At 28.6% G+C, this 16395-nt stretch overlaps 5 protein-coding genes across 7 annotated transcripts; 3 read left to right on the forward strand and 2 right to left on the reverse strand.

Annotated features, from left to right (window-relative positions):
• Window positions 1-194: 194 nt before the first annotated feature.
• Window positions 195-2279, reverse strand: LOC114931450 (histone H2A). The gene is made up of 3 exons (XM_029303490.2): window positions 2148-2279; window positions 1849-2056; window positions 195-1160 (listed from the first exon to the last, which is right to left on the reverse strand). Exons 1-3 carry the CDS (start codon window positions 2167-2169, stop codon window positions 983-985), a joined length of 408 nt encoding a protein of 135 aa, XP_029159323.1. The 5' UTR covers window positions 2170-2279; the 3' UTR covers window positions 195-982.
• A 37-nt stretch (window positions 2280-2316) lies between these two features.
• Caf1-105 (chromatin assembly factor 1, p105 subunit) lies at window positions 2317-5030 on the forward strand. The gene is made up of 6 exons (XM_029303486.2): window positions 2317-2812; window positions 3092-3224; window positions 3308-3614; window positions 3708-3968; window positions 4042-4269; window positions 4353-5030. Exons 1-6 carry the CDS (start codon window positions 2672-2674, stop codon window positions 4891-4893), a joined length of 1611 nt encoding a protein of 536 aa, XP_029159319.1. The 5' UTR covers window positions 2317-2671; the 3' UTR covers window positions 4894-5030.
• A 31-nt stretch (window positions 5031-5061) lies between these two features.
• On the forward strand, window positions 5062-11578 carry LOC114931448 (tubulin alpha-1 chain). Of its 2 annotated transcripts, XM_029303488.2 has the most exons (10): window positions 6507-7593; window positions 7671-7983; window positions 8614-8836; window positions 8949-9053; window positions 9286-9482; window positions 9718-9810; window positions 10102-10287; window positions 10388-10636; window positions 10766-10929; window positions 11250-11578. In XM_029303488.2, exons 2-10 carry the CDS (start codon window positions 7972-7974, stop codon window positions 11374-11376), a joined length of 1356 nt encoding a protein of 451 aa, XP_029159321.1. In that variant the 5' UTR covers window positions 6507-7593; window positions 7671-7971; the 3' UTR covers window positions 11377-11578. The 2 variants fall into 2 exon arrangements, with proteins under 2 accessions (XP_029159322.1, XP_029159321.1); XM_029303489.2 differs by lacking the exons at window positions 6507-7593; window positions 7671-7983 and adding an exon at window positions 5062-5352 and having other exon boundaries at window positions 11250-11577.
• Window positions 11579-11941: 363 nt separating this feature from the next.
• On the forward strand, window positions 11942-14320 carry mRpS31 (mitochondrial ribosomal protein S31). 2 transcript variants are annotated; one of them, XM_029303500.2, is made up of 9 exons: window positions 11942-12092; window positions 12292-12517; window positions 12611-12673; window positions 12751-12819; window positions 12940-13030; window positions 13115-13250; window positions 13388-13612; window positions 13715-13929; window positions 14035-14320. In XM_029303500.2, exons 1-9 carry the CDS (start codon window positions 12067-12069, stop codon window positions 14301-14303), a joined length of 1320 nt encoding a protein of 439 aa, XP_029159333.1. In that variant the 5' UTR covers window positions 11942-12066; the 3' UTR covers window positions 14304-14320. The 2 variants fall into 2 exon arrangements, with proteins under 2 accessions (XP_029159333.1, XP_029159332.1); XM_029303499.2 differs by having other exon boundaries at window positions 11943-12092; window positions 13712-13929.
• A 147-nt stretch (window positions 14321-14467) lies between these two features.
• On the reverse strand, window positions 14468-15655 carry LOC114931456 (mitochondrial transcription rescue factor 1). Its single transcript, XM_085483803.1, has 4 exons — window positions 15599-15655; window positions 15068-15207; window positions 14877-14949; window positions 14468-14714 (listed from the first exon to the last, which is right to left on the reverse strand). Exons 1-4 carry the CDS (start codon window positions 15638-15640, stop codon window positions 14532-14534), a joined length of 438 nt encoding a protein of 145 aa, XP_085339929.1. The 5' UTR covers window positions 15641-15655; the 3' UTR covers window positions 14468-14531.
• Window positions 15656-16395: the final 740 nt, after the last annotated feature.

Below are 16395 nucleotides of genomic sequence, written 5' to 3' on the forward strand. Positions count from 1 at the left end.
TTTTACAAATAATATTAGATAATATATCGCAAAATGTATTCATCAATTTTATATATAAATGTAAATAAATTCATACAAAATTTATATTATATAAAATATACCAAATATTAAAGTATTAAATTCTTGTATTAATCAATTTTATTTTTATAATTCGAAGATTAATTATAGTCTTATATAATTATTACGAACCAAACTTCAAGTGGAAACGCAATATTATTTATTTTCGCATATATCGTTTTACATACAACAAAACTATTCAAATGCTTTTACATTTTTAAATGTTTATTAGCAGTATGAAAAAAATCTGGTTCTAAACCTAAAATATAAAATAATAGAATCGAACGGGCATAAAGATAAAAAAAATCTTCGAAGTAACAGAGAATCATGCCAAGAGAAAATGTATATATAACGCACACTTATTATTTAAATAAAACATTGTACTTAAATAAATCAAGAAACATTCATTAATGGTTACAGCAGTCTGGAAATTAACATAGCAGAATTGCAATTACTCTTTAGCATTGAAACATCTTAATCAAAACATTATAGTATTTCATGGACAGTAATTATACTTTCAACAGTCTCCAGGAAAGGACTTAGCGCAATGTAAGAAAAGAATGAAAATGAATGAAAAAGTAATAGTAGAATATATACTACTACTTTTAGTCCTATACTGGACACTTGTGTTGTGTTGAAAGTATAATTACTGTTTCTATGAAATACATTTTGTTTTGATTAAAATGTTTCAACACTGAAGAATAAATTGCAATTCTGCTATATTAATTTCCAGACTATGCTTACATTGCGCTAAGTCCAAAATCTCAGTATATAATATTATTTGTTTGCAGATTGTCAATTAAGCAAAAAAAATGTAGTACCTAGATGTAAAATATGCTGAGATATATTAGAAATATTATTTTTTCCCTCTTGTTTCATGAAACGAAAAACATATTTCTAAAGAGAGTTATAAATGTATAATAATCTAATATTCCTGTGATGCTTTGTCGCCTTTTCCAGAACCACCAGTACCAGTTTTCTTTGGCAACAGGACCGCTTGAATATTAGGCAGAACTCCACCTTGAGCAATGGTTACTCCAGACAATAATTTATTCAGCTCTTCGTCATTACGAATAGCCAGTTGCAAATGACGTGGGATTATCCTGCAGATGATAAATTACACAAATTAAACAAAATAAATAACTATATAAATAATGAGAAATAAATACAGAAATAGAAAATGTAAAAACAGAGGAAAATATTATACGAGAACTTATAAGAATTAAAGAAATATTCTCTCTTATTAGCAAATAATAATTTAAATTCAGTATCATTAGAAATTATGTGTTTATATATAACAAAAACTCCATCGATTCATTTTATTATGTGTACATAAATATATTTACACAATCAATTTGTATCAAAATTAAATATGTATATATACTTCTATACATAACAAAAATGTCTGATTATTTAAAAACCAAGATTAGTAAATATCGAAATAATAAAATGTAATTAAAATTTCCTTGAAATAAATCAACAAGACAGCATTATACAAATTATAGCGGTCATATATATTTCGAGGGACAAATACCAAGAACAATAGAAAAATAGTTTTTACAAAACGAAATGTGATCATTCTCCATAAGATATTAGAAATAAGAATGCAAAAGAAATCGACAAACATAAATGCGAGATAAAAACAAGAAGTTGTAGCACGAAGTGCTAAAGAGAGAGAAAGAGAGAGGAAGAGAGACAAAGATAGCGACCGCGCAAGAGATAACGAGGAAAAAGAAAGAGATAGAGGAAGAAAGAGAGAGATAAAAACGACGAAACGAAGGAAGGGCTTGCCTAGTCTTTTTGTTGTCCCTGGCTGCGTTTCCAGCCAACTCGAGCACTTCGGCCGCCAGATATTCCATCACGGCGGCGAGATAGACCGGCGCACCGGCTCCGACACGTTCCGCATAGTTGCCTTTCCTGAGGAGACGATGGATCCTCCCTACGGGAAACTGCAGCCCAGCCCTGCTACTGCGGGTCTTCGCCTTCCCCTTGGTCTTGCCTGGAAAGAGCCGGATTAAGAAATGTCATCATCGCCGTTTGCCGGCACATGTGCAACGAATGGAGAAATTATTTTTTTTTTCTTCACTTACCGCCTTTGCCGCGTCCAGACATGTTTCACGGAATCGAATATGCTTGCCTTTCCGCGTGCAAGAGAGCTGAATGCCGAATGAATAAGCAGTGGCCCGCGCAACCACAACGGTTTCGCGCATGCGCTTTCAGATATTTTCATGACAATCGCGTTGGGCGGTCGCTCGTTTGCGCGGGAACGGTCACGTCTCGCGACTTGTCGTCGAAAATCCCTAGAGTCATCGATCAAATATTGTTCGAGATGCGCAACCGTGCGTAGATATTCCCCTCCGCAAATGGGAAGAGACGACGAATCTGATTGGCTATCAACCTTCGCCATATTATAATGGCATCTGTTATAAAGTTAGGAATGTTTGAATCTCGCGCAATTCTCAAATATGCCTAACTTCATCGTCGACGATATTTGGCGCGAATACTCTGACAGCTTTGAAGGTTAAGTGGCATCTCGATAAACCTTTCCTCTTATTTATTCCCTTTATTTATTATATACGTGCGAAAATCACACCTGTTAATCTTAATCGAGATAATGAAGATTACTACTCCTGAAATCTCGTGGCATAATCGTGATCCGGTGTTGAGCGTTGATATACAAAGTGGTACGTGCGAAAATTTGAAGGAGGAATCGTTTTGGAGAGTCGCGACTGGAGGAGCGGATTGTCATGTTTTGGTAAAACAAAGATTATAAGGATAAATCATATATGTATAATTGCATTTATATATAAAAAGAAACACTTCATTAATATAAAAATAATGGAATAAACAAACTTATAAGTAGATTTATTCTTTTTTTATCAAATGTTTTATATATTTTCTGAAAGACAAGGATTTTCTAATATCTTTTAAAATAATTAATTTTATTATAATATTCAAAAGTATAACAAATTTAGAATTTGTATGTTTATATATGTATGCAGAATGTACTTTAAATAATTGTGTTTGAGCATAGATTTGGCACTTAACAACAACCGAGTGTGGTGGAACTGCTGTGGATTTTGCAGCTGACTTGGAACGTCATCAGAAGGCAGTAAATATTGTGAGATTTTCTCCATCAAAAGAAATTCTAGCATCAGGAGACGATGGTTAATTACTGTTTTATCTATATGTTATTACATTATTGTTACTATTTTGATGTATTAATACTAATATTAATTTTAATACACAGAATCAGTTATTATCTTATGGAAAATGAAGGAAAAAGAGGGACAAGATTCATCTCCATCTGCAAGTGATACCGAAAATAAAGAACAATGGACCTCCTGGAAAGTATTGAGAGGTCATATTGAAGATATTTATGATATCAGCTGGTCACCAGATTCAAATTTTTTAATTTCTGGATCTGTTGATAATACTGCTATTATATGGAATATTCAGAAAGGTCATAAAACAATATTATCAGATCATAAAGGTTTTGTTCAAGGAGTTTCCTGGGATCCTTGTAATCAATATGTGTGCACTATTAGCACAGATAGGTATATAATCCATATTATACATTATTTTAATTAGAATAAAATATTTCAATTATAAATTTCAGTTTTATATTAAAAGATATTTTTGTTTTTCAGATATTGTCGTTTAATAAACATTGCTACAAAGAAAGTTATTCAACGCGTTTATAAGTCTACAATCCCAACACCAGCCAATAGTCCATTGAAGGGAAAGATTGTACGTTTATTTTATGATGACACATTTAAATCGTTCTTTCGCAGACTGACCTTTTCGATAGATGGATCACTAATTTTTGTACCCTCTGGAATAATTGAATCACCTGACACAGAAGCTATATCAAATGCAACAATTGTTTTCTCCAGAGAAAATATGAAAGAGTCAGTATTAAAATTTCTGATTTCTTGAATTTTACTTTAAAAAACCGTTATCAATTTTAACAATGTTTTTTAGACCAATAATGATTTTACCTTCTATGAATGAATGTACTATAGCAGTAAAATGTTGTCCAGTATATTTCGAATTGCGAAAAGATGGACCAAATGCACTGATAACATTGCCTTATAGAATGATATTTGCTGTTGCTACGCAAAGTTCTGTATTAATTTATGATACACAACAAACTTGTCCAATTGGTGCAATATCACTTATTCATTACGGTCGATTAAATGATCTTTCATGGTAATTATTATACTATTATCTATTTATTATTTCTTTTTACTTAAATTACTTTTAAGTTTGAATTTCTTCTTTTCCTCTTACAGGTCCAGTGATGGCCAAATTTTAATTGTGTCTTCGAGCGACGGTTATTGTTCCATAATACATTTTGAAAAAGGTGAACTAGGTAAAATTTATAAAGTGAAAAATTCTGATACAGTTTTAAGAGAAATATTTAAAAGTTCTGATAAAAAATCAAAAAATATAGTCAATAAAGACAATATAATTAAAAGCAACACTTCAACATTTGATGTTGACGATTGTGCAATGGATATTGATCTTGTAAAATGCGATACAACTAATACAATAGTGCATCAGCCTAAAGAACTTAATGAACAGAAATTTAACAATGTGGATGATAAATCAGAAGTCAGTGATTTACAGGCAGACAAGAAATCAGGTGAGAATATTAATGCAGAAGAAACAGAAGATATTAAATTAGTGTATGAAGAAAGTAATAGTAATACAGGTAAAAGTAAAATTAGAAATACTCCACCAAAAGCTGATGTTGTTCCTATTATATGTCATAAAACTCCTAGAAGAGTAAAGTTAATAACTTTGTCGAGTCCGAAAGGACTTAAAAAGTAGCTTGTATACAAAAATAGATCCTTCTGAAATCTATTGTACAATTTAATTATTTTTTATATTATATATACATATTGTGACTATGAGAATGTATTTCTTCAAGATGAATATATAAGAAAAATATAAATTTTATATTCAAATATGAAAGTTTCTTCATACAAGGTGTCTTTAAACTCGGACAAAGTTTAAAGAACATTCCTATATGTATATCTCATATTCCCGAGAAGTCTATACTAGAATATAATAACGCACTGTGCGAATGTGCACATGCATATATACAATTGTGCGAGTATACTGTAGTAGTATGAGTTGATTCGCGTTGTCTATGAACTCCAATGTGAATATTGTATATAGCACACTATTAATGGCGAAGCGGAGTGATCGTACTATCCGTGGAGTCAGACAGTGATCGAGTCGTCACACGGTCCGGCACGCTACAGGCTATACGTAATCGGAAAAATGGTGAGCATTTTGTTTTTCTACTGCATTTGCAGTAATATTGAACATATTTTTCAATTATGAAAATATACACATTTATATTTTAATAAAAAAATAAAACCGTTTAATTTAATTTCATAATTGGCATTTTAGAGAAAGGATAGATTACTCTAGAATTTTTATTTTTCACTAAAAACATTTAATAGGACTAATACAATTATACCAAAATACTCTTTATATATGTTATATTCTTTTATTTTATTATAATTTATATATCTTATCTTTCTGAAAAAAATCTTTTCTATACAAAAATGTGTGTTTACATAAAAACGAATAAAAATTACGCGTGATAAGAGAAAAAAGCATTCTCAATATTTTTGAAATAAAATCCTAAATCTAAAATTATAATTCTAGTATTTTTAAAGTTTCTATTATGTCTAAATTGTTTTCTATCATAGTTTATACATTGCTAATTATATGTTGCATCAATTACAATTAACATAATTTTTCTATTTTCGATTTGTTACAACACATTTGAATATACGCATTTACAAGCAGATATACATTTATAATAACAGAGATTGTATATATTTATTTAATATTTTTCCTGATAATAATATTGTTCTTGATAAAATGCATGCGTCATACGAAATATATAGCTCGGAAAATGTGTGTCGTGTACATAACTTTAAATATTCGGTATATACATACACTTTTAAACAGTCATAGTTCATAAAATCGATTAAAAGCTTTTTCAAGAAAATTAAATGACAAGTGTGGAAGAAACTCGAAGGAGAATAATTAAAAAATAAATATAAAAAAATTACTTAAAAACAGAATATCTAATAAAATATGTTTATCTTAACGCAAATATTATTTAAATATGTATGTTAATTATATCATCGCAATGATATAATGTATATTATCTTAACGTAAACATCTATTTAAATTAAACATTAAAGACAATATTTTTATTAATATCTTTTTATTTTTTTAAAATGTATTATTTATATTAAAGTTTAAAAGCTAAATACTGTGGTGCATAACATTTTTAAAAATCTTAAATATCAAAAGAAAACAGAATTCAATTTTATTTTTATATAAATATAATTATTTTTATAATTTTTATATTATAACTAAATTTATATTTCTTTTTATATTTTTTATTTTTATTATCTAATGATTTAAAGAATGTGTTTGGAATATATGCATTGTATATTTTCAAAGCTACACGCGAAACTTAAATTATGTATGAATTATCGATTCTCACATTGCAAATATATGTTGATGGGCGTAATTTTATATTAGTAAAATCATTTTTCTTCCTCTTTATTTCTACAATCTTTAGATTTTCTGTCATTTGAAAGCAAACTAAGTAAGCATATAAACTGCAATGAATATAAAATCGAATACAACCCACTTATTTAAATTTTATTTCTAAAAGTTTTAATGTTATATTTTTTTGAAAATATCAAAATATATATTTGCGTTAAGAATTTTGTGCTTATATGAATTGTTAAATATTGCAGACCAAATATTCTCCCAAAACTTAGGTAGACCGCATTCAATCTAGACATTTTATAAATGAATGATATATCTGACGTTACTCACGTGAAATCATCTTCCGAACGAATCGCGCGCAATCGAACATCATACATATCGGACGTGCACTTTGATGTTCGATTAAGCTGCTATGGTTACAGTATGTCAACCTGTAAAAAATCGATTTTTACCATGCAGATACATACAGGATGTATAATATCGTATCGCAAGAGAGACAATATACTGTCTACATGTGTCTGCAGGTCAGGAAGTAGGCCGGCTATAAGCATGCAGACTTAGATGCTCACTTTTAGGATACGTTTGAATTAATGATGGGAGACACGTCAGGTCAAGGTGGACCTTTTTCTACAGACATTGTTGACAGATAATGTCGCTGCTTTAGTCGACGACGTCTTGGCCATTCGTAATCACCCCTTGTCGAATGTATACTTCCTTGTTGCGGTCAGTCTTGTTAAGACTGTCGCGAGACAGATTTCGCTTAAGCAAATCAGGTGGTCGCTCAAAAACTATTTGTAATCCGATATCCTACTGTGAGATAATTTGTGAAAATAATACAATTATTTATTGTTCGATGATTAAGGAATTCGTTATTTTAATTTTTGCACTTTTTATTTTAATTTTGCATTTTTGATTAATAAATAAATAAATAGGATAGGTATGAGTCACAAGTAATAAAAAACGAAATCGATCGATTGCAAAAAAGTAAAGTTGATTTCCAAGAATTTATATTGCAAACAAAATAAGTTCTTAACTCTTTTTAAATTATCTATCTTTTCCAGAATAATTATCGAGCATATCTGTGATACTGTTTACCATAAAGTGTGTGAATTTAAAATATCATTTACAAATTAATATATACGTATATATATATATAATTATTCAAAAAAATTATGGATCATATAATTACGTTAAAAAAGCATCTCAAGTAAGGAAATAATTAATGAATCAGTCAAAGTGAACGAAACATTTTCGCAATTCGATATATTATTGTATGACTCTTGTGGTTTTGTGAAATATACAATTTTTTGTAAGTTTCTGCATCGGTGATTGTCCTAGTTAAGAAACGAAATCTTTTAAAACATGGCGAAAAAGGTAATTAATACGGCAGATTTTATAAATGTTAGTATTTATCGTTCAATAATTACATGTATGCACATTATATTGTCTCTCATCTCTACGAGGCTACAAACGTATAGCCTCTGTTATGAATTTTTTAATGCTACTTAAAGTAGTAATCATATATCTAATGTAGCGTAGAGTGAAAATAACATAATTTATACGACATAATGAAACAACCTTTTTAATTTGTAATGTATCTGTAAAAGTATTACAGATATCAAATATTTATGGCAGATAATGATGCTTTTTCTGAAAACAGAAGCTAATTATCGTACCTTTTCAATTATATATTTGATAATGTATTACTTCTATTATTCCATCATCTTTTATTTTTTAATAAGAGAAGAAAACAAAAGAATTTCTTATTGCTTTATAATTTTTTCGTAAAATGAACATTGAATTGATTTTTTTAATTAACTTGTTTATTGTTTATAATGTTTTTGTAAAATGAACATTATTTTACGAAAAGATGAAGAATTGAATAAAAAATGTTAGGCCAAGAGAAACTTCTTTCGATTTTGATCTGAAGCGCCATTTTTATTGCGCATTTATAATTTACACACGGAGAATATTGTTTAAATATATTCACTAATTTGTTGGCAGCGGGAATGTATATCCATTCATATAGGACAGGCGGGCGTGCAAATGGGAAACGCCTGTTGGGAGCTTTATTGTTTGGAGCATGGTATCCATCCGGATGGACAGATACCCAGCGATACCACCGTAGGTCAAGGGGACGATTCTTTTAATGCATTCTTTTCTGAAACAAGTTCCGGAAAGTATGTTCCGCGAGCGGTTCTGGTCGATCTCGAGCCAACGGTAGTAGGCAAGTGTCCCTCTTTTTGATCGTTTAATTTTTATAATTGTTTTTTAACGTCATGCACGTATAAAGAGTTGATAAAAATCTCAATTGATATAAGTTATCTTCAATTTTTCAGATGAAGTTCGTTCGGGTACTTATAAGCAATTGTTCCATCCGGAACAGATGATCACGGGCAAGGAGGATGCGGCTAATAATTATGCCAGGGGTCACTATACAATAGGTATATTTAAATATATATTTCTCGTTATATATAATTATTTTACATCTACGATAACACAACAATTAATTACAATGATACACGCAGTCAATTGTCTGTGCTAGAAAACGTTAAATAAAAAACTGAATTGCTTTTAAGTCAAAGAACTTGCTGCATAATCTTTCTTGAAGATCTTATTAGACATAAACTTTTCATATAGATAAAAGAACAGTAATCTTATTCTCGCGATTTTCAGGAAAAGAGATCATAGATATTACTTTAGATAGAATACGCAGACTGACAGAACAATGCAAAGGCTTGCAAGGCTTTTTGATCTTCCATTCGTTTGGTGGTGGCACAGGATCCGGATTTTCGAGTTTGCTTATGGAACAATTATCTGCCGATTATCCAAAGAAAAGTAAACTGACCTTTAGCATTTATCCAGCGCCGCAGGTAATATATATATATATATATATATATATATATATTATCCTTAAAAAACTTTTCCAATTTTCAAAATAAAAAATTCAGATTTCTTTTCAAGATACTCAAATATATAAGTAATCTACATACATACATTATTTGTAATGTGTCTATTTAGATATTAACTATTTTTGTTTTCTATCTATTATGGAATTATTGATTTACTTAATTATCTAATTAGGAAATAATGTCTATGTTTTTATAGGTGTCGACTGCAGTAGTGGAACCTTACAACGCGATTCTGTACACTCATCCAACATTAGAACATAGCGAGGTGGCCTTTATTGTAGATAATCAGGTTTGTATCTAGATTAAGCTTAGATTACTTCAATCCATTAATTTTTAACTTTATTATTAAACAATTACAATAACAACAATTATTAAACAATAACAGTAAGTTTTCTTCGGATTTTATCAGTTATAAGTTTTAAAAATTTGCATACTCTATGGAATATATGTCACATAAAATAAAATCTATTGCGATATCTATCATCTATATACATATATCTATATACACATGCTATATTTCCTGCTACAGTAATAATATCAAAGTTGTTTGTCTCTCTCTGTAATCGCGTGTTATCCATAGGCCATTTACGAATTATGCAGAAGGAATTTGAATATCGATCGGCCAACTTATACGAATCTAAATCGACTGATTGGACAAATAGTCTCATCTATTACCGCTAGTTTACGATTTGATGGAGCATTAAACGTCGATCTCACCGAATTCCAGACAAATTTAGTGCCTTATCCACGTATTCATTTCCCACTTGTAAGAGTTAAACGTGACTAATCTTTACATAGACGTTTTATATCATTTTGATTATTTAAAAATGTCTTGATTATATTCTAATTATTAAATTTTATCGCAGGCTACTTATGCTCCAGTTCTATCAGCGGAAAAAGCCGAACACGAGAGAGTCACCGTTTCGGAGATAACGAGCTCTTGTTTTGAACCGAATCACCAAATGGTGAATTGCGATCCGCGCATGGGAAAATATATGGCAGTATGTTTATTATACAGGGGTGACGTGGTGCCTAAGGACGTTAATGCGGCGATCGCGATGATAAAACGGCAGAAACATGTTCAATTTGTCGAGTGGTGCCCAACGGGATTCAAGGTGAGAGTATAAACGTGAACCAGAGCAAGGAAGCAGTTTAAGAAATAGAAAAAAAATAAATTTTAAAATAAAAATTTTAAATAAAAAAATTACAATTAAATTATAATCATCAAATGAATATAATAATAGGTGGGAATAAATTATCAACCGCCTACTGTTGTGCCGGGTGGCGATCTTGCACGAGTGGAAAGAGCGGTATGTTGCCTCTGCAACACAACAGCGATCGTAGATGCATGGGCTCGACTCGATCACAAATTCGATCTTATGTACGCTAAACGAGCTTTCGTTCACTGGTAAGAAGATTAAATAAAGAGAGAAAGAGAGAGAAGATTATAAATAAAAGATCAAATCTAAATTCTATAGTTATTGCACTTGTTTTTCTGCTTGAAACATTTAAGTCGTATTCTTTTTAACATTTTTTTACGTGTTTATATATAATTTTAACTTTGATTCTTATTAAAAAATCTCGATATTTTATTCTTGTTTCAAATGTTAAAAAAAAATATTTCTATAACGCGAAGAGTTTATTCTTATGGGAGCTTCTTTTATATCGAATATTTACAAAATAACATATCGAGAAACGAATATGTAATAAAAATTATAATATTTACAGGTTTGTCGGGGAAGGTATGGAGGAAGGTGAATTTTCGGAAGCCAGAGAAGACCTAGCCGCCTTGGAACTTGATTATCGTGAAGTACAAGAAGATGCTGTCAACACTGAAGAAGAAGAAGAATATTGAATTTACCGTTACACTAATATATATAAATATATATACTAATTCAATATTATATTAATAATGTTGTAATGTTCTTATATATAATATAAAATCTTTAGTCTATCACTCTGTCAGATATATATATTAATTATTACAAGAAAGATTGCATGTATTCATAAATATATATTAAATTGTTTATACATTCTTCTATCTGTTACATCACTCTAAAAAAATATCCATTTTGTAAAAATAAAAATAAAATTAAAAATTAATTATATTTATTTATACAAGTGGAACGTACTCTTTGTCTTCCTAAATCACGTTATTTTGCATACTCAATATAGTCACACAATTTATTATAAAGCTTATAGATTTCTATTAAGATGACCATGGAGTTATGCCTTGCGCACAATAGAAAAAAACTAAATATTAAACAAGAGGGAGGGAGGGGAAGAGAGAGAAATTTTTTCTCTCTCCTGTTTTAATTTTTTTCCTATTGTGCGCAGGACCTTACAGATGTCAAACCAAAAAATTGATCGATTAATCGATTATCGTCCTATCGATAGATCGATATAGAACTGTGTTTCTATATTCGTCTAACCTCTTTCGTGTAAGAGGTTAGGTTTTAATGTGTAAAATTCTGTTTCTTAGCAGAATATTTATTATTGCACATATTTACACTTATATATAATTAATATATAATATTTTGCAAATATGTTACCTGTATATATATTATCAAAGTAAGTACACTTATGAAAATCATGGAAATATTGTATATTTTAAAAATAATATAATTTTATCTATATATTATATATTTAAAATGTTTTATGTGTAATAATGTAAAGTAATTTATATCGCAATGTGAAATATGTAATAATATGTAAAGTAGTTCTTATTATACATATTTTTATTTTTATATTGAAAATATATTTTTTATAGATACAATTTAAGACCCATAAATGGAGTATTATTTCAATGGTTAAATGTTACTGTAAAATTACATTCTTCATCATCATCATCATCATCATCATCATCATCGTCAGACTCGTCTGATTCTGATTCTGACAGTGAAAAATCAAAACCGAAGAACTATGTTAAAAATGCAACTTCTACAGGATCAGATAATAATGATAATTTGGAAAGTTTCTTAAACAATATGATACGAGTAAATAATATTCAATTATTTTAATATTTATCAATTTAGTTCATTATTTTGTTTAAAATAACCACTAATATTATGGTTTTATTGTATTTTTAGCAAAATATATCTACAAAGATGGCCAAAGATACTAAAATGGGTAAAGATATTCGCTCTGAAAATGTATGTAAAAATATTTTATTTTACAAAATTATAAAAATGTTATTTATAAAATAAACTCTAAAATCTCTTATATTTAGAAACAAGAAATTACAAAAACGGCAACTGCGACCACTGATTTAACTGAGTATATAAATAACATGATGAAGGTTAGTTTTAAATCATTTTAAAGTAAAATATTTATGCATTTAAAAATAATGTAATAAGATATTTCTGAAAGGAAATATAAATTATTAAATTTTAATGAAAGTGTTTGATGTCACATTTAGGCAAGAAAATTGCAGAAAACCATTGATGTTGCTATACCACTTAAAACAAAATCGAAGAACCAATTGAATAAAGCCAAACATATGTCATATGGTAATTTTATGTAATATAATTATTTAAGAATTGTGGGAATTTAAATTTGCTGAATGTATTAAATAAATTGTTATTTTTTTATAGAAAAGAAATTAACAAATGCAGCAGAAAGTGTAGCCAGTATACTTGGTGGAGATAAAACAAAGACTACATCAGATTTGCTTCAAAAAGTTCTCGCATCTAGAGTAGAAACACTAAAGGAAGAACAATTTGCAAATACGTATGCTAATTGTCACAAAATATAATAAATAATGAATATATATATATATATATATAATCGTTATACATAATATATTTCTATGTGTAACTTAGTTAAACTTCTTAAGACATGTTTGAAATTTTTTGAATGTTTAATAGGAACTTAAAGAAGGACATTAGTTTGCCAAAGCATAAAGATGAAGAAACAAACAATAGATATACAGAAAAAAAATCTATAATACACACCCTGCTCAAAGAATATAATAATAAGCAATCAGTGAAGAGTCATAATCAGGATGAAAATAGTATAACAAAACAATTATTAAATAAGAAAACATCTACTGAACAATTACAAAATAATAATCTAAAAAGGCCTCGTATCAGGTATATTGTGCAAAAATGATATTATTACACAGTAAATATAACATTTAAATTAGTTATATTCTCACAAGATATGAAATACTTTATTTTTAATTAATTTAGAAGAGAAGACATCGATTTATGGACTGGGGAGCCTAGTCACATTTTTGAAAATATGGGCCTTGCTTTGGAAAATATACCAGAATTGAAAACTTGGGCGATGTTGAAGCAAAGGGAACTGAAAGCATTGACAACTTATCCACCTGCCAACATTTTTCAAGAACTGATTCTTTGGACAGAGCAAGGAAAATTGTGGAAATTTCCTATCGATAATGAGCAAGGTTTCATATATGTTAATGTTATTTTTCTAACACAAACAAAACTTATTTTAATATATATATATATATATATATTCATTCATTCATTTATATATCATATCATTTTAGGAATGGAAGAAGAGCAAAATGTTCATTTCTCAGAGCATGTTTTTATGGAACGTCATTTGAAAGAATGGTGCCCTAAATCAGGACCAGTACGTCATTTTATGGAATTAGTGTGTGTTGGACTTTCTAAAAATCCATATATGACAGTTCAAGAGAAAATCAACCACATGATATGGTATAGAGATTTCTTTAAATCGAAACAAAACTTATTGCAAGAGCTAGGAGCAATTCAGGAACCATTTCCTGATAAAGTAAAAGAAATTACAGAATAAAATATAATATAAACATTTGTGATGAATTATTTCTTAATTCTTATATTTCTCTTATTATTGAAAAAATTCCTCTCCGTTATAAATTCATAGAAAAAGTATTAAAAAAACATATAATATATATAACAATAAAAGTACAAAACAATTGATTAAATTATGAAACATAATTATAAAAATATATTTTATCTTTTTATTGTAGTTTCACATAATTTTATTAAAGTGCTACAAAAATTATTCACCTGACCAGGGTTCCTCATAATCTTCAATTAGTAAGTTTTTATCTCTGGCCAATTTAACTTTTACATTATTAGATCCAGCACTTACTGATAGTATCACAATTCTATTTACAATGAGAAATCCTGGGTTATCCAAACTTCGTTGTGAAATCATATCAATTTCATCTCCTACATCCACCTACATTTACATTTATTACATGTTAGTTTTATAAAATATAAAAATATCTTTTTAGGATTTATATATATATATATATATATATATATATATATATATATATATAGTATAGTATTTCAATGAATAATTCTAATTGTCAAGATTAAATACAACAAATAAATTTACCTCAACAGATTTTTTAAACACCTTCTCTCCATTTACACGAAACTTACTTGCATAAAATGCTTCCTCCACTTTACTAAAAAACAAAAAATTTGATATTACAAAATACTTTCAATTTAAATAGTATGTACATATATATATATAATACAATGATTATGGTAACATTTTTTGTTAATATAAAATCAAATGCATACTTGCGTGTTGTACTAAATCCAGCTTTGGAAATAGTATCTAATCGAAGAGATGAAATATTTAGTGTCAATATCTTTGAACCAGCAGGTGCTTCTTCTTCATTTTTCTCTTCTTCATCGGAATCCTCATCCTTACTCTTTTTCTGTAATATTTCCAAAGTATTTTTATTTGTTAAAAAGAGTAGTTATATATATATATGTGTGTGTGTGTGTGTGTGTGTGTGTGTGTATGTGCGTATGTGTGTGTGTACATATATAGAATAACAAAAGTATTAAACAAATATATGTAACTAAATTATTTTTATTAATTACATTGTCAGCGGTTTTTTTTCTAATATATTTGAATCTTTTCGCTATATACAGGTTAGAGTGATTTTGTATATTGTATTCCTTTGTACTATTATCACGTATCAAGAAATTGGATTGTAAGTTTTGTGCGTAGTAGAAAGCACGTGCATTGCTGCATATCGATTTCCTAATAATATAATTAATTATCGTTCTGGACAACATAATATATCAATCCAAATTTCCTACATTGATTAAATAACCTCTCACAGGAGAAAACGCAAAATACATATATATTACATATATATATATATACAGGGTAGGCCATTTTAATCTTTCCACTAAAATTTCTCAAAATCCAAAAATTTAAGACAAAAATGTTTCAGATAAAAGTTGTATGGTTTCAAGGGGGACATGAGATGGTGTCATTGATTTGACCTTGAATAGCCATTTGAAGGTTACGTAAAGGTCAACTTCAATTTCTTAAATGGAACACTATATTTTTTCTTGCATACTTTTGTAGCTGACTTCGAGATCTTTCCAAAACACTACAATAAAATATTTTTTCATGAAGTATTTTTCGAGTTATTAAGGCTGCAAATTTGCAGTATTTTGACATAAAATACAAAATATCTTGGGAAATATTCATTTTTCGATTATCATACCTTAATACTTTTATGCACAGAATAATGAGATAAATCAGTTGATGTAAAGAAAACACATAGTTACCTTTAAAAAAAAATATGAAAATTGCAATAAGCAGTTAGATAATTTTTCTATAAAACAACTATGTGTTTTCTTTACACCAATTGATTCGTCTCATTATGCATAAAAGTATTAAGGTATGATAATCGAAAAATGAATATTTCCCAAGATATTTTGTATTTTATGTCAAAATACTGCAAATTTGCAGCCTTAATAACTCGAAAAATACTTCATGAAAAAATATTTTATTGTAGTGTTTTGGAAAGATCTCGAAGTCAGCTACAAAAGTATGCAAGAAAAAATATAGTGTTCCATTTAAGAAATTGAAGTTGACCTTTACG

Source organism: Nylanderia fulva, unplaced genomic scaffold, assembly GCF_048542155.1.
Source record: "Nylanderia fulva isolate GAGA-0341 unplaced genomic scaffold, ASM4854215v1 Scaffold27, whole genome shotgun sequence".
Lineage (NCBI taxonomy): Eukaryota > Metazoa > Arthropoda > Insecta > Hymenoptera > Formicidae > Nylanderia > Nylanderia fulva.

Excerpts from the sequence above, each read along its gene's own strand:
- LOC114931450 (XM_029303490.2), bottom strand. The coding sequence starts at position 2,169 with ATGTCTGGACGCGGCAAAGGCG. Across the intron at positions 2,057-2,147 it reads GTCTGGACGCGGCAAAGGCG|GCAAGACCAAGGGGAAGGCG; the intron begins GTAAGTGAAGAA and ends GGCTCTTTCCAG. Across the intron at positions 1,161-1,848 it reads AGGGACAACAAAAAGACTAG|GATAATCCCACGTCATTTGC; the intron begins GCAAGCCCTTCC and ends TATCATCTGCAG.
- Caf1-105 (XM_029303486.2), top strand. The coding sequence starts at position 2,672 with ATGAAGATTACTACTCCTGAAATCTCGTGGCATAATCGTGATCCGGTG. Across the intron at positions 3,969-4,041 it reads TCCAGAGAAAATATGAAAGA|ACCAATAATGATTTTACCTT; the intron begins GTCAGTATTAAA and ends AATGTTTTTTAG. Across the intron at positions 4,270-4,352 it reads CGATTAAATGATCTTTCATG|GTCCAGTGATGGCCAAATTT; the intron begins GTAATTATTATA and ends TTCCTCTTACAG.
- LOC114931448 (XM_029303488.2), top strand. Across the intron at positions 9,811-10,101 it reads CCTTTATTGTAGATAATCAG|GCCATTTACGAATTATGCAG; the intron begins GTTTGTATCTAG and ends TGTTATCCATAG. Across the intron at positions 10,288-10,387 it reads CACGTATTCATTTCCCACTT|GCTACTTATGCTCCAGTTCT; the intron begins GTAAGAGTTAAA and ends ATTTTATCGCAG.
- mRpS31 (XM_029303499.2), top strand. The coding sequence starts at position 12,067 with ATGTTACCTGTATATATATTATCAAA. Across the intron at positions 12,820-12,939 it reads ATATAAATAACATGATGAAG|GCAAGAAAATTGCAGAAAAC; the intron begins GTTAGTTTTAAA and ends TGTCACATTTAG. Across the intron at positions 13,613-13,711 it reads CTAAAAAGGCCTCGTATCAG|AAGAGAAGACATCGATTTAT; the intron begins GTATATTGTGCA and ends TAATTAATTTAG.
- LOC114931456 (XM_085483803.1), bottom strand. The coding sequence starts at position 15,640 with ATGTATTTTGCGTTTTCTCCTGTGAGAGGTTATTTAATCAAT. Across the intron at positions 14,950-15,067 it reads GGATTTAGTACAACACGCAA|TAAAGTGGAGGAAGCATTTT; the intron begins GTATGCATTTGA and ends TTTGTTTTTTAG. Across the intron at positions 14,715-14,876 it reads TGTTTAAAAAATCTGTTGAG|GTGGATGTAGGAGATGAAAT; the intron begins GTAAATTTATTT and ends ATGTAAATGTAG.